At 46.2% G+C, this 15,600-nt stretch overlaps 1 protein-coding gene across 1 annotated transcript in view; it reads right to left on the bottom strand.

Annotated features, from left to right (window-relative positions):
* PMF1 (polyamine modulated factor 1) overlaps nt 1-15,308 on the bottom strand; it is a 216,024-nt gene extending 200,716 nt beyond the window's left edge. Inside the window, exons 1-2 of the mRNA XM_069607115.1 lie at nt 15,246-15,308; nt 8,568-8,724 (exon numbers count right to left, since the gene is read on the bottom strand). Of these exons, the coding sequence (XP_069463216.1) occupies nt 8,568-8,623 (56 nt within the window). The 5' untranslated portion in view covers nt 8,624-8,724; nt 15,246-15,308. The remainder of the gene's footprint in view (nt 1-8,567; nt 8,725-15,245) is intronic.
* Nucleotides 15,309-15,600: the final 292 nt, after the last annotated feature.

A 15,600-nucleotide genomic window follows, 5' to 3' on the forward strand; every position in this document is an offset into this window, starting at 1 on the left:
GACGTAGTACGTCCCATAAATATGCCACGCCGCCGTGGCCCCGCGCGTCTCAACGCTATAAACAGGTAGTGACTAGACGTGTACTTCGCAGCTTTGCGAACCCTTCTGTTATCCAAGTTCCTGGACCCTTATTCCCACTCCTTCCACCCTCTACTTTCCACCATGTTCCTGGAATCCACGTATCCTTGCGACCGCTTCTTCCTTCCTGGACGTCCTGAACCCGCGAGTATCCTGGAACGCTGAACGCACGCTGGAGACGGAAGAGACTTGTGCCCGCCTGTACAAAACCCGATCCGCCCGCAAGAAGAATCTTCCCGCGGATCCCTGCAAGAAGCGATCTCAGGTGAGACAGGGGGAGATTCACGACAAAGAGTGGGAAATTAATGTCCCTATGACAGTGTCGAAACTCAAAGTGATTTTTTTTCCAGGATACAGACTGAGCCCACTAACGAAACAGCCCTGGTGAATGGTATACCAGTACAGGCCTTCCCTATTTTTCCCTTAAATCATTCCCCAACAGAGACCAGTTTGGTGCTGGGACGAGACCAGCTAGAGAAATACATCCTTTCTTTATTAACACACAAACATACAAACACCAGTTATGTAGTGGGACATTGAGGAGGCCGGCAAGTGCAATGCAGGCCTCCCAAGTCAGAAATGAGTGGTCCAGTCCTTTTTGGAACAATCAACCTGGCGGGAGGTTTAAAAGCAGTACGGAGAAAATGGAATCGGCTGTGGAAGCAGGTCTACGGACTACTGGACGAGAGTAGACTTCTCCTGGAAGGCGGCATTATATGATATGATATTTTATTTGTATCGCGTTCGTACACAAGTGTTGCAGAGCACTACTAGGCAAGGGAGGGGAACAGGGGGGGAACACAAAAACAACAATCTTACTAGGCCCAGTGACATTGAGAACACGCAAGTGAATGGGAAAGGGAAAAGGGAAAAGTGCTTGGAGGGGAAGAGTGGAAGTGCAGAGAAGATAAATAATAATAAAAAATAAATAGAAAATAGAGGCAATAAACAGTGGTAGTGCAGCCAGCAAGTGGCATGTGCTGTGTTTATGGCAGCAGACTGGGTGAGTCAGATAAGTGCAGAAAAAGAGAAAAGGGGGGCTGTATGGATACAGATACAGTCCAACAGTGCAAGGGGTGGCCAGGAGGCAGTACAGGAGGGCAGCAGGGTGAGCAGGTACCTGGGCCCAGGGGAAAGAGGGTGGCCAGGTGCACAGTGCCAGGAGAGAGCCGGTCAGCAGGGGAGAGGGGGAGCAGAGGCAGAAGCAAAGAGGAAGGTCTTGAGGTGCTTCCGGAACCTGAAATGGTTCTCCTCAAGTTTTAGAGTGTCAGGGAGGCTGTTCCAGAGGGAGGCCCCAGCTGAAGATAAAGATCTACCCCCAGCTCGTTTCTTTGAAAAACGATTGACCCGGAGGGAGTTAGAGGTAGAGGAGCGAAGAGCTCGAGAGGGGAGGTATTTGCGGAGGGATAGCTGTAGGTATTTTGGACCCAGGCCCCAGAAAGCCTTGTGGACAAAGCAGAGGGTTTTGAATTTAATCCCTGCATCCACTGGGAGCCAATGAAGAGATTTCAGGGCTGGAGAGATCCGATCCCAGGGCTTGAGGCCAAGGACAAGTCTCGCAGTCCTGTTCTGGATAAGTTGCAGAGGGCGGAGAGTAGAGGCAGGTGGATTTAGAAAGAGGCTGTTACAATAGTCCAACCTAGTGAGTACCAGAGCTTGGGAGACAGTGAGCTTCTGAGGGAAGGAGAGGAAAGGCAGAGTACCTCTGAGGAGGTGCAGTAGGAAGTTTGACTTTTAAGAGACCTCAGAGATATGGGCGGAGAAGGAAAGTGTGGAGTCAAAGATGACTGCATGGTTCTTAGCCTCTCAAGTAGAGGTAGGAGGGGGGCCAAGGGAGGCTGGCCAGAGAGTGAGGGAAAGGATGAAGATGGTGTGCCAATGAGTAGGATCTCAGTCTTGCTGGCATTCAGACAAAGATCATTGGTGGCACACCAATCTTGAATTCTTGAATGGCAGTTAGGCAGTTAGAGATGAGAGATGGAGAGGAGGTGGCCGAGGGCAGCCGGAAAATGAGTTGAGTGTCATCAGCATAGCACTGGAAATTTGAGCAGAAAATGGCAATGCAGTGGGCAAGAGTTGCCAGGTATTGGTTAAAAAGATAGGGTGAGAGGTTAGACCCCTGGGGAACCCCACAGGTAGAGAGGAAGGTAGATGATAGGAAGGACCCAGTTGGACCTGGGAGGGTCGATCAGAGAGGAAGGAGGTCAGCCAGGCCAGAGCTTGATTAGTGATACCCAGGTTATCATGGAGACGGTTGAGCAGGATGGTGTGGTTGACCGTGTCGAAGGCAGAAGAGAGATCAAGAAAGATGAGGACAGAGGGAATGTTAGAGTCCAGGTTGGTGAGAAGATCTTCACAGATGTTCAAGATAGCAGTTTCCGTGCTTCTGGCCGCTCTGAAGCCAGATTGGTGATCATGGAGACAGCCAACAGAATCTGAATGACGGTTAAGCTGAGAGATGGCCAGCTTTTCCAGGAGTTTGCCCAGAAAGGGGGTAATGGAAATTGGGCGATATTTAGCTTTGGGTTTCTTGAGAAGAGGATGCACAAGAAAGTGCTTCAGAGGAGAGGGGAAGGATCCTGAGACAAAGGAGTGGTTGCAGAAATCGGCAAGGGCCAGAGCGAGGGTGTCAATGTGGTCCTTGATGGTTTTAGAGGAACAGGGATGAACCTGTTTTGACGAGGCTTTCATAGATCGGACTTGTCTAGCGACCTTGTCTGGGGAGAAAATAGGAAAGGAAGAGAAGGACGGTAGGGTGGTGGTTAAATGGGAGTCTGCAAGCACAGACTGAGAGGGAATAGGAGGGACAGGGGAGGAGATGGTGGACAGGATGTCCTGGGTTTTTTAGATAAAGTACGAGGCATGGGCATGACAGAGAGCCTGTGAGGCAAGAGGAGGGGTGGAGACTGCCGCAGGGTTGGCAAGCTCCTTGCAGATTTTAAAGAGTTCAGTCGAGTTGTTAGAAGACGCAGAGACATGGGCTTGAATGTGGGCTCTCTTCTTAGTGCGGACAGAGAGTCGGTATTGCCTTTGGAGCAGGCGACGGGCCAGTTTTTCAGAGGATGAACCAGAAGCCCTCCATTTCCTCTCAGCCGCCTGTGACAACCTGACAGAAGCTCCAGGCACGGAAAACCCAAAGGAGGGTTGGTGGGGACAAGAGACAGAAAATAAAACAGTGCTGGATCATGAAAACGAAACACACCCATGCCCTGATATTCACGGCCGCGGCCGTACAAGTACAGACTTCATAAAAGCACCGGCTCAGGCAGCCGCGGGAAAAGACATGACTCATGTAAATAGTTTACACATCAAAGGCAACACGTTCCCTCTGAAGTCAGCGCCGGCTCAGGCAGCCGAGGAAAAAACTTGTTCAAGCTGTTTTCAGATTAAGGGCAGCAAGTTCCTTTCGAAGTCAAACCGCAGTTATAATGACCGGAACAGAAAACCATACGAGCGTGTTAGTAAACAAAAGAATGCGCCACAGAAAACTGTAGAAGACAGCATTATTGTATCACAGAATTTACCGTGTACTTTTACAATGAAAACCAGCGTTCTCCACGAGGCACCAGTGCGGGCTCCATTATGGCGACCAGGATCCTCCAAGGAAGGGGACGGGGCTTGGAGGGGCGTTTCAAGCTTTCGGGCGGGGAAGCATCCTGATTGGGTGGAATTGTCCAAGCCCCTATATAAGGGAGAAGATAAGGAAAAACTGACGGATTTGTTTCCTTTCTGTTGCAGAGGTCAGCAGAGGGTGAGGAAGCAGCCGAGAGGTTCCAGTGGGCATACGAAGACTAAACTACAGTTTTTTCCTTATACTCTAACCAAGCCTGCTGATAACGAATTTTGGACTCTAAACAGGGGTTCTTACCCAACTTAATTTTCTTTTGTTACCATTTTTGAAGTCAATAAAGACATATTTTTGTTAACCTAACTCCTGCTCATAGGGATCCCTTACATCAGTGGTGTCAGGATAGGGATCGAGAACGCTATGGAGGCCATAATCAAAGCACTTACAGATGGTCAGCAACAGCTGCAACAGGCAATGCAGGTGCAGTCGCATCAAGCGCAAACGGACCGGCAGGCATTACAGCAGGCTCTACAGATACAGGCAGCCATGCAAGATGCCATCAAGCACATCACAGAGACTATGACAGCTACAAGGGGTAACTCCATAGCCCCAACCAATGTACTACAAAAATATCAGCAAGGTGAAGATCCAGGGTATTTTTTTACCAACTTCGAGAGAGTGGCAAGAAATTCGCAGTGGCCGGTGGAGAAATGGGGCCACTTCATTGCTCCATTATTGACTGGTCCCCTACAAGGAGCATATCAGGCGGCTAATCCAACAGGAGTTGTTACTTATGCAGAGATCAAGAAAACCATATTAGAACGAATGGGGGTCGACGACGAGGCCTACAGAGCGAGACTAAGGGATACCCGCCTAAGAACCGGTGAGACCCCCAGGCAACTGTATTACCGGATACACGATCTCTGTGACAAATGGTTAAAACCAGCCTCTGGATAAGTACAGGAAATAATGCAGAAGGTTAAACTCGAACAATTCATAGAGGCTTTACCCTCCGCGATGCAAAGATGGGTATGTCAACACCATAGGCCCACCCTAGCAGAGGCCATTGATATCGCAACAGCATTTCAAAAAGCAGGAGCTACCCGACCACCGTCGGTAGACCCCAACAAACTGGTGCCCAAAAGAACAGCCCTACCCGAGGTAAAGAGCAGTCAACCAGGCCAAGGAAATGGATGGAACATGATGACCAGACAACCACAATGTTTTGACTGTGGCGAATGGGGACATATTGCCCGGTATTGCCCACGAAAACCAAAGCCAGAGCCAATGGAAATCGGATATGCTCAAAAACAAGAATACCGAAGAAGGAAGGATCCGTATCTGATGGAAGTACGACTGGATGGAAAACCAAGACAAGCCCTGCTGGATTCAGGAAGTGAGCAGACCGCCATAATACCGGAAGTAAGTGGGTTCGCGGGGAAGGGTAGAGGAACTATTCCTATTACCTGTGTGCATGGGGACACCAAGGCATATCCCTTCCAGGAAGTAGATCTTGAGGTAAAGGGGGTTAGTACGAGGATGAAGGTCGCCATAATGCCCCATTTACCGGCACAAGTGCTAGTAGGTAAAGACCTACCTTTATTTGAGGAATGTCTACGCGATCAAGAGTGGCTGCATACCGCGCCCTATGCTCAAACTGAGATCGAAGATAAGTCACATCCCAGACCTAAGAAGACAAAAAGAGAAGTCAGAGAAAAACAAAAATTGTGGCATGAAAGTCATAGATATGTAGGAATAATCGACTGGTTACCAGAATCAGGGACCAGGTCCTTCCGCAGTGAACTGTTGTTAGACCCAACTTTAAAACATGCTCGAGATCAAGCAACATCAGATAACAAGGAAGGAGTCTATCCGTGGTTCAAGTCAAAGAATGATCTGGTATATCAAGTAACTTTGAATCAAAAGAAGGACGAATTGGAACAGTTACTAGTACCCCTGGTCTTTAGAGAGACCGTACTACGAATAGCACATGATGATGCTGTAGGAGGACACTTGGGGAAGGAGAAAACACAGGAGAAATTACTAAAGAGATTCTTTTGGCCCGGAATATACAGAGAAGTGGGCAAATATTGCAAAGAGTGTCCTATATGTCAAAAAACCAACCCACAAAAAACAAAAAAAGCTCCTTTACAACCCATGCCACTTATAAAGGAGCCTTTTTCCAGAATTGGGATAGATCTGGTTGGACCATTAGAACCCGGTAGTCATGGATATTCCTACATCATGGTGATAGTAGACTACGCCACAAGATACCCTGAGGCATTTCCTATGAAGGGCATTAGCGCTACACAGGTATGCAACCAATTAGTTCCATTTTTTCAAGAGTTGGCTTGCCCACAGAAATAGTAACGGACCAGGGACACAACTTTATCTCAGGAGTGATGAAGAAAGTTTGCCAACAGCTAAATATCCGACAGATACGTACTTCAATATACCACCCTCAAACTGATGGGTTGGTGGAGTGAAATAATAAAACCCTCAAAATGATGCTCAAGAGTCACGGCACCAACAGGCAAAAATTGGGACAGAGTCTTACCATGGGTATTAATGATACTGAGGGACACACCACAATCGTCTATGGGATTTTCTCCCTTTGAGTTGTTATTTGGTCATAAACCCAAAACAGTCCTGGATATAGCAAAGAAAGAATGGGAAGAACAAGAGAAGGAAACCCACCTTACTGACTATGTTCTGGATATGAGAGAACATCTAAACAAACTAAGGGAGATGGCCAGAGAAAATTCAGGGAGAGCCCAAACCTCCCTAGCTCATTACTACAACCATAACTCTAGAGCTAGGAAGTTCCAAGAGGGTGATATGGTTTTGGTTTTGCTGCCCGCGTCATCCAATAAAATGTTGGCACAGTGGAGGGGACCTTACAAAATCATACGAGTTCTGTGTCCCGTGAATTATTTGGTGGAGCAACCAGACAGAAGAGAGAAACAGCAAAACTATCATGTAAATCTCTTGAAAGAATGGAAGGGGGCCGAGACAGCCAACATGAACACCCTAAAGCTAACTGGAACAGACTCAGCCATGCAGGCAGTTCAATGGGGATCCCAAATCAGTCCAAAACAGAAGAAAGAACTGGAGGTCCAGCTACAACCATTAGAAAATATTTTCTCGTTCTTTCCAGGAAAAACACATCTAGTAGAACATGTCATCAACACGGACCCCTCTCAAACTGTGAGAGTCAGACCCTATAGACTACCTGAAGCAAAAGAGGGCAGCAGTTCAAAAGGAGGTGGAAGAGATGTTACGATTGGGGGTAATCGAACCCTCGGACAGTCACTGGTCATCACCCATCGTCTTGGTGCCTAAGCCAGATGGAAGCATCCGGTTCTGCATGGATTATAGAAAATTGAATGCAATTTCAACCTATCAAGCTTATCCCATGCCCAGAATCGACAAACTAACAGACCAACTAAGCACAGCCCACTACATCAGTACCATTGACTTAACCAAAGGTTATAAGCAGATCCCACTACGCGAAGAGGACAAAATTAAAACCGCATTTTCTACACCTTCAGGATTGTACCAATTTACGGTATACCTTTTGGGTTGCACGGGGCCCCTGCTACCTTCCAAGCCTTGATGAACCAGGTCTTAGCTCCCCACAAGGAATTCAGTTCAGCGTACCTGGATGACATCATTGTATTTAGCAAAACATGGGAAGAACATCTAAGTCACCTAACAGCAGTGATCACCGCGTTGGGAAAAGCAGGATTACATATAAATCCAAAGAAAACCATTTTGGCGGCCAAGGAAACTAAATACTTGGGGTACCTTGTTGGACAAGGGTTCATCAAACCACAAATCAAAAAAGTGAAGGCCATCATGAGACAACCCATGCCCTGCAACCGAAAGCAGATAAGGGCCTTCTTGGGTTTCGTGGGTTATTATCGAAGGTTTATCCCATTGTTCTCCAGCATCGCCAGTCCATTAACAGAGGCCCTGAAGTCTTCCTATAAAGAAGATGTATCACAGAATTCGTCCGCAAAAATGGCCTTCTGGAACTTAAAAAAACACATAGCCTCACTCCCGGTCTTGAGATGTCCTAATTTTGAGAAGGAATTCTACGTACAAACAGATGCATCAGGAACAGGTTTGGGGGCCGTACTCTCACAAGGAACCGAAGATGATTTGTTTCCGGTAGCGTTTATTAGTCGTAAACTGTTACCACACGAAATGGCATATTCAACACTGGAAAAAGAATGTCTATCCATGAAATCGGCAATTGAAAGTCTACGCTATTATCTTCTGGGAAGACACTTCACAATGTTCACAGACCATGCCCCCTTGCAATGGCTAGCCGTACATAAGGATTCAAATCAGAGGGTTCTGAGATGGTTTCTGACACTCCAAGCTTACTGTTTCAAAACTGTACACAAACCAGCTGCGTTCCAGGTTGTCCCTAACTATTTGTCACGGAGTCTAGAGCAGCCCGATCGGCTTTATACCGGAGGGGGTGTATGTGACAACCTGACCAAAGCTCCAGGCACGGAAAACCCAAAGGAGGGTTGGTGGGGACAAGAGACAGAAAATAAAACAGTGCTGGATCATGAAAACGAAACACACCCATGCCCTGATATTCACCGCCGCGGCCGTACAAGTACAGACTTCATAAAAGCACCGCCTCAGGCAGCCACAGGAAAAGACATGACTCATGTAAATAGTTTACACATCAAAGGCAACACGTTCCCTCTGAAGTCAGCACCGCCTCAGGCAGCCGAGGAAAAAACTAGTTTAAGCTGTTTTCAGATTAAGGGCAGCAAGTTCCTTTCGAAGTCAAACCGCAGTTATAATGACCAGAACAGAAAACCATAAGTGCGTGTTAGTAAACAAAAGAATGCGCCACAGAAAACTGTAGAAGACAGCATTATTGTATCACAGAACTTACCGTGTTCTTTTACAATAAAACCAGCGTTCTCCACGAGGCACCAGTGCGGACTCCATTATGGCGACCAGGATCCTCCAAGGAAGGGGGCGGGGCTTGGAGGGGCTTTTCAAGCTTTCGGGCGGGGAAGCATCCTGATTGGGTGGAATTGTCCAAGCCCCTATATAAGGGAGGAGATAAGGAAAAACTGACGGATTTGTTTCCTTTCTGTTGCAGAGGTCAGCAGAGGGTGAGGAAGCAGCTGAGAGGTTCCAGTGGGCATACGAAGACTAAACTACGTTTTTTTCCTTATACTCTAACCAAGCCTGCTGATAACGAATTTTGGACTCTAAACAGGGGTTCTTACCCAACTTAATTTTCTTTTGTTACCATTTTTGAAGTCAATAAAGACATATTTTTGTTAACCTAACTCCTGCTCATAGTGATCCCTTACACCGCCCTACACTTACGTTTAAGTGTAGCTAGGTCGGAGTCATACCAAGAATTACACTTGGCTTTGGACTTCAAGCGGATCCTTGTGACAGGGACAAGAGCATCAAGCGTATCAGAGATAGAAGAGTAGAGAAGGGACAGGGTTGTGTCGGGGTGTGAGTCACACAGAGGAGGAGGAGGGGGAGAGAAGGTGGCAGCGAAAGCTTCAACTGACACACGCTTCATAGGTCGGATGTCCGAGAAAGTAAGTGGCAGTGTCGGGGTGGGGTTAGCTTGGGGGGAAGAGAGTGACAGATGGGAGGAGAGAAGGCAGTGGTCACTCCAGGAGAGAGGAGTGGTCAGAGGGATAGAGAGCGGGAGGCCAGGAGAGATCATGACATCAAGTGTGTGTCCATCAGAATGCGTCGGGCCAAAGGGGAGGATAGAGAGGGATAGGGAATCTCAAAGGTTGCGAAAGAGCAGAGATGAGGCACAGGGGGAATCAAGGTGGATGTTGAGGTCACCAAGGAGGAAGAGTTGAGTGGTTGAGGCCAGGAGGGAGGGGGATAGGTCGGCCCATTCAGAGAGAAAAGAAGTAATTTTCCCAGGGGACGGTAGAAAGTAGCAACAGTAAGAGAGTGGCTAGGAGAGATTGAGAGCCTGCAGACAAGGCATTCAAAAGAGAAGCAAGTCTGAGTGGGAATGATAGTGGCAGGAATCCACTTGGGAAAGATAATGGCTACGCCCCCTCGAGGTCGAGTGGATCTGGGTGCGGAGAGGATCTTGTAGCCATCAGGGAGTAGAGTGTCAAAGCTTGTGACAGAGCTGTCAGTGAACCATGTCTCGGTAAGACCGAGGACATCAAGGTCCAGTTCTTCAAGGAGGTGACAGATGTCAGAAGAGTGTTTGACAGCAGCGCGAGAGTTGAGAGTTTCAAGATGAAGAAGGTTGCCGGCCTTAAAGACATTCCGGGGAGGGGTACAAATCGGAGGTATGCCCTGCGGAGTTCTGGAGGTAGCCTGAAGAGTGGCAGAGAAGGAGGAAAAAGTGGGCAAGGTAGCCGAGGAGTGGGAGGAATGGACAGCTGGAGATGAGAGAAAGTTGATGAGGCAAGGGAAACGTCTGTCAAAGAGGAGGAGATTTGACTGAGGACCTTGGACCATGACAGTGCCATTTAGGTAGACATTAAGGATGACTCTGGTGGAGTTGAAGGAAGCCATGAGGACATGCCAGCGAGTGCCACCATTTATGGGAGAGGAGGAGACAGGACAGAGCACAGAGATCATATGGGGGGTCCATAGATCAGGCAAAGGAACAACAAAGAGGATGTCAGTGAGGGTCTGTCTGGAAGAAGTGCTAGTATCAGCGATAGGGAGACCAGGGTTGGAGGCCAAGATATCCTTTATACATTTCTTTTAACCAGACTTAGTGAGAAGGGAAGGATAGTTGATAGAGAAGCAGTTGGAATAGATGGGAGAAATAGATAGTGTCAAGTTTGGGATAGGGAGAAGGCAGAGGTAGGAGTAAGCAAGTCAAGCAGAATTTAGCAGTCACTGGGCTAGCAGATTACAATCAGTGGCCAAAGTTGGATGCAAAATTTCACTCAAGTTTGACTTTCAACTAAATGCAAGATTTCAATCAGGTTTCAACTAAATGCAAAATTTCACTCAGGTTTGACTTTCAACTAAATGCAAAATTTCACTCAGGTTTCAACTAACTGTGGCAGACGGAGTGCTCGAGACCCCTTAGAAATGCAGCGTCTATGCAGCGGGAAGCAAGGCTGAAAGAACCTGGAGGCCGGTGGCAGAAAGAGAACTGGCATGAACAGGCAAAGCTGTCAAGAGAGGCCCGATATGTGAGAGATGCATTGGAGGTGTGATCGAAGCCATAGAGTCTCTGGGGAGATGGAGCGAGGCGCCACACGAGAGAGAGAGCTTGTGGCGGCTAGAAGCCTCGTTGGAACGCCATAAGCTCTGACCAGTGAGTCAGCCTAAGAAGGCAGACCCTAGGAAGGCAGGGGAGCATGCAAATTATTTAAGCACTTTTCGAATACCAATCTGATTGAAAGCAAGTTTTTGGAACTTCCTTATATAAGGAACTGTGTAATTTGAGAAAGCAAGCACTGGCAAACAGGTATTGGCAAGAGCCATGAGAATATAAGGATTGAGAAAGCAAGCATTGACAAGAGCCATAAGAGTATAAAGAACTATATAACTTGAATGAGCAAGCATTGACAAGAGCCAGGAGAGTATGTGAAAGTGCAACAATTAAATGGTGTCAAAATACAATGAAGCATCAGGAGGATGCGAAATGAGAAGGAACCAAGCACCACTGTAAAGCTGAAGCAGTGGCGACATGCATATGAAGAAGAAGCAAGTAAGGTGTGTCGGTTGCGTGACCTGTAATGGGTGGACCGTGTGGTCTGACAACTGTGCCTAGACCGAGTGAACCCATCTGTGGAAAAGCCACTGAAAGCACCCACAAAGAACATGCGATTGAATAGAAAGGAAATCCTGCTTGATCTGAAATTAAGGAACTTAACTATATGACATTGGTGACAAATAACCACACCAGAAGAGCTGGCTGGGAAGTGTCCCAAGAAATTGTATTGTTTTGGAAAGTTCAAACACTTGAAAGCTTAGGGAAGGGAACCCCTTTGCATTATGAACTATTTTGAACTTTGGGAAGGGAAACCCTTAACAAACCAAGAGCTGGAGAAGCTCTGAACCTTTATTTGAACACTACTTATTTTGATGCTGACATCCCTACACATTGTATACAATTAGAGGTGAGGGCAAGTATAGATTTTGGACACAGACAGACATTTGCTTTGGACTTCCAGACACAGACTATTCTTAGATTCCTTTAAGTAGGGAAATCCCACCTTAGCATAGTGCAAGTTAGGCCTTTTTCCAACCTTAAATTGGATGTAATAAATGTTTATAGCCCAAACTGTATTCAGTTGTCTGTGTATACTTCATGATTCCTTCACAAACCCATGCGGTGGCCTGCGATCTTTCAGCGTGCGTGCCTGCTGGCATAATGATGTGTAAGGCTCAGGCTCCCGATACGTAGGAACGAGAGCCACTTAATTTTGCACTTTCTCATTACTGGCATAGGAGAGGTCTGGGACAAAGCACTAGACTGGGAAAGCCAACACTGAGCCGCACAGAGAAAACAAGACACTGCAGAATTGAATGCCCGCCAGCCCAGCAAGCCCCAGTGATGTGCCGAGACACTAGACAGGGCAAGGGGTTGCACGGAAGAGCTGGAGGGGATGCTGTGTGGCTCACTAAGATGGTTTAAATGAATGGGTAATCCCTATTTTTTGTTCACGGGGGGTCAAATCTGTTGGAAGGGACAGTCTATAAGGAAAATACGTGAAATGCAGATTGACTACCCCTTTTAGTCCTGTATGAATCATAGGCAAGGGTAAAAGTGAACCTATACTCTTTGTTTGTAAGCTCTACGCCTTGTTGGGAAAAATTGCACAGGGGCTGCAACTTTTTACGAAATATCTATCTCTTTAATAGTCATAAAAATACCTTAACAACTTTACAAACATAATTGATTGTCAGCCATACCATTTTCCTATGTCCTGAATGCATATTCAGATTAATTGTTATGCAAAAAGTCTTGTGTAAGCTTTAGTATTCCCCTGTTAGAATAGATGATTGATGATTGAATGGTATGACTGACAATCAATTATGTTTGTAAAGTTTTTAAGGTATTTTTATGACTATTAAAGAGATAGATATTTCGTAAAAAGTTGCAGCCCCTGTGCAATTTTTCCCAACAAGGCGTAGACCTTACAAACAAAGAGTATAGGTTCACCTTTACCCTTGCCTAGGATTCATACAGGACTAAAAGAGAGGGGTAGTCAATCTACATTTCACGTATTTTCCTCAATAAGATGGTGCAAACAGTTGTCCAACAGCGTCTGAGCAAGCTCTATGCTTGGGTGGCACGGCAGGGGCAGGAGGCATACAAATACCCTCTTCCTCGTCAGCGTGGCAAAATAAATCCCACTGACCTCCATAGAAGGGGCAAAGACCCTGAACATATTAAAGATACCCAGGGAGGGAGAATCCCTCACAACAGAGGAGCCAACTGATAACCAAAGAAGGGCTAGAGACCCTTACCAAGAGAAGGAAAATGTTAGAGGGAAAGTCCCTCACGACATGGGTGGAGAGTAGCCCACTGACAACCAAAGGAGGGTTAGACACCCTCCCGAATCTACGAGTTATCTTCCTCATGGTAGTACTTGGCAGGAGAGTGAGTAAAGTTGGCCAGAGCAAAGAAAAAGAGAAGCTAGGGTCTGGAACCCAAAATTAGAGCGCAACGCAAGTCCTCTTGTGGTTCTTGTCATGGAAGTATACCAAGAAGGCAGACCAAAGAAGGAGAGTAGCAAGCTTTGAGATTAAGAGTGAAGTTGAAGAAAAAGAAGACATGGGGAAGGGAGTCATTTCCCCTGGTTGTAACTGATACCGAGAGAATGAAGCCATTTTCTTGGTAAACCGGACTAGTAGGAAAGTCCAGAGGCCTGGGTAAGAAAGCCATTCCGCCAGACTGTGACCTACCAAACACTAGGAGAAGGGAGACATTCTCCTGGTCAACCCAGAAGGAGTATAAACGGGTGTGGTGAAAACTTTACCAAGCTTGGGGAAGGAAGGCATTCCCCCAGGCTGTATGATACCAAGTACCAGGAGAAGGGAGGCATTCTCCTGGATCATCCAGAAGGAGAATAAAAGTTGTGTTAAGAACTTTACCATCAGGGAAGGGAGTCATTCCCCCTAATAACGTCTGAGACACACGACTCTGCAAACTGGTTTTTTGACAAGCCAAGGACCCCAAACCCAGGAGAAGGGAGTCATTCTCCTGGGACAAGAACACAGTGCTTTATTTTATTGTTTGTATTGTAAGGGATGGGAGTAAGGTTTTCTTGGCACTGGACGATGGACACTTTTTATTTGACGGACACCCTGACAGTCACCTTATCTCTTTAGTTGAGGTAGGGAAATCCCCCGCCCCCTTCTAGGGATAGGGATAGTCAAGTTTTCTCTTTCCTTTTACTTGAATAAAAGTCTTAAACCCCAATCATCCAGGAGGTGGAGGGTGGGCAGTGCTGTAAAGTTCAGAATTCAAAAAAGATTAGGTATTGGAGCGCACCTTGAGGCCTTGGCACAAGGTTACTGTAACTGAACAAAAGAAAGAATCACAAATTAATCTGAGTCTAAATGCTCTCACTTTCCGCTCTCCTATGGAGATGCAGTGGAGTCATAGTTTATGTTAAATGTTCAAAGTTTCAGTCTAAATCAATAGACCAAAAATATGGTAGTGTCGCCAATTTCCAAAATTTATTTCAGAGGCCTGAAGTACACCTGACTGTTCAGTGCCAGAATCTGTATATGCCAATGCATTTCAGAATGTGTCTGTCATCAGAGCTTCAAGGCACTGTACATAGTTCATGCAAATGATAATCAACATAATCACATAGCACAATTTTTTATGAATGTTCAAGCACATTAATAAACAATCGATTCAAGCAAGTGATAAACAATCAATGCCAAATTGGAAAATAAGAAATACCAATTTCCACATACCATTTGTTCAAAAGTAGTGAAGATATGTGATCAGGAGAGGGAAGATACAAAAATAAGCACATATTTGTTAGGGTATAGTGCTGCTTCTCACGTTTTTAATACATTTTGGATTAATTGTGACTCCAAAGAAAAGTACCTGAGTTAGTTGTCACTGTTAGTGACAGTGGCGTGTATTTCATGAGGAGCCATACGCCTAAAATTGTCAGAAGGGATTGTTGTGGTCAAACAGACACATAGGGCATTGCTAGTATCCCACATTGCCTAGCTGCTGCCTACCTTCGGGACCGGCATTAGATAGCCTTGCCATAGCTCTATGTAAGAAAATAAATGAAAAGGGTGTCGCTTCCTCAAATCCACTACTTGGTGTTGATGTTTCTACAAAATTACCTACTCCCAAAAGTTCGACCCCTAAAAGTTTGACCCCCAATTTTCTGCATATATATATATATATATATATATATATGTGGGGGGGGTAAAGTGAATAAAAAATGTATAGGGATAAGGGGGGAGGGGACTATGAGGGGTCTCCCCCCACATATACATTTGCGAGAAATTTGAAGAAAAAAAATACAGACTTTTGGTAGTCGAACTTTTCGGTTTGGTAAAATCACGTAAATCCCTTGGTGTGTGCTGTATCTCATAGAATCACATGATTGCCTGTGCTTACCTGTGTCCTGCTTCTTGAATGTAGAGTTTGCTGCTCTTGCAAAATTGGCGTTCTCTGCAGAGTCCCCTGATATCCTAGTGTTTGGCGGTTGCTAAGCCACCGGCGCATGCGCTGCCTCGTATGTAAATGTGACAGACAGGTTCAAATCTGTGTTCAGATGGAAACTTTACCTTCTCTTTGCTGCCCTTAAAAAGAAGTCCAGTCGCAATGTACTTGCGCTCTATTGTAAAGAAAACATATTGTGAAATAGCCTTTCCAAAGACGGGGAGTGCCGCTGCATAGCGTTGCTATGCGACCACACGTCTGCGTCCATGTACATGTTGACGTATTGCTGACATTGTATTATTGTCACTCC

This window comes from Ambystoma mexicanum, chromosome 1p (assembly GCF_040938575.1).
Source record: "Ambystoma mexicanum isolate Mex_15411 chromosome 1p, UKY_AmexF1_1, whole genome shotgun sequence".
In the NCBI taxonomy this organism is placed as follows: domain Eukaryota; kingdom Metazoa; phylum Chordata; class Amphibia; order Caudata; family Ambystomatidae; genus Ambystoma; species Ambystoma mexicanum.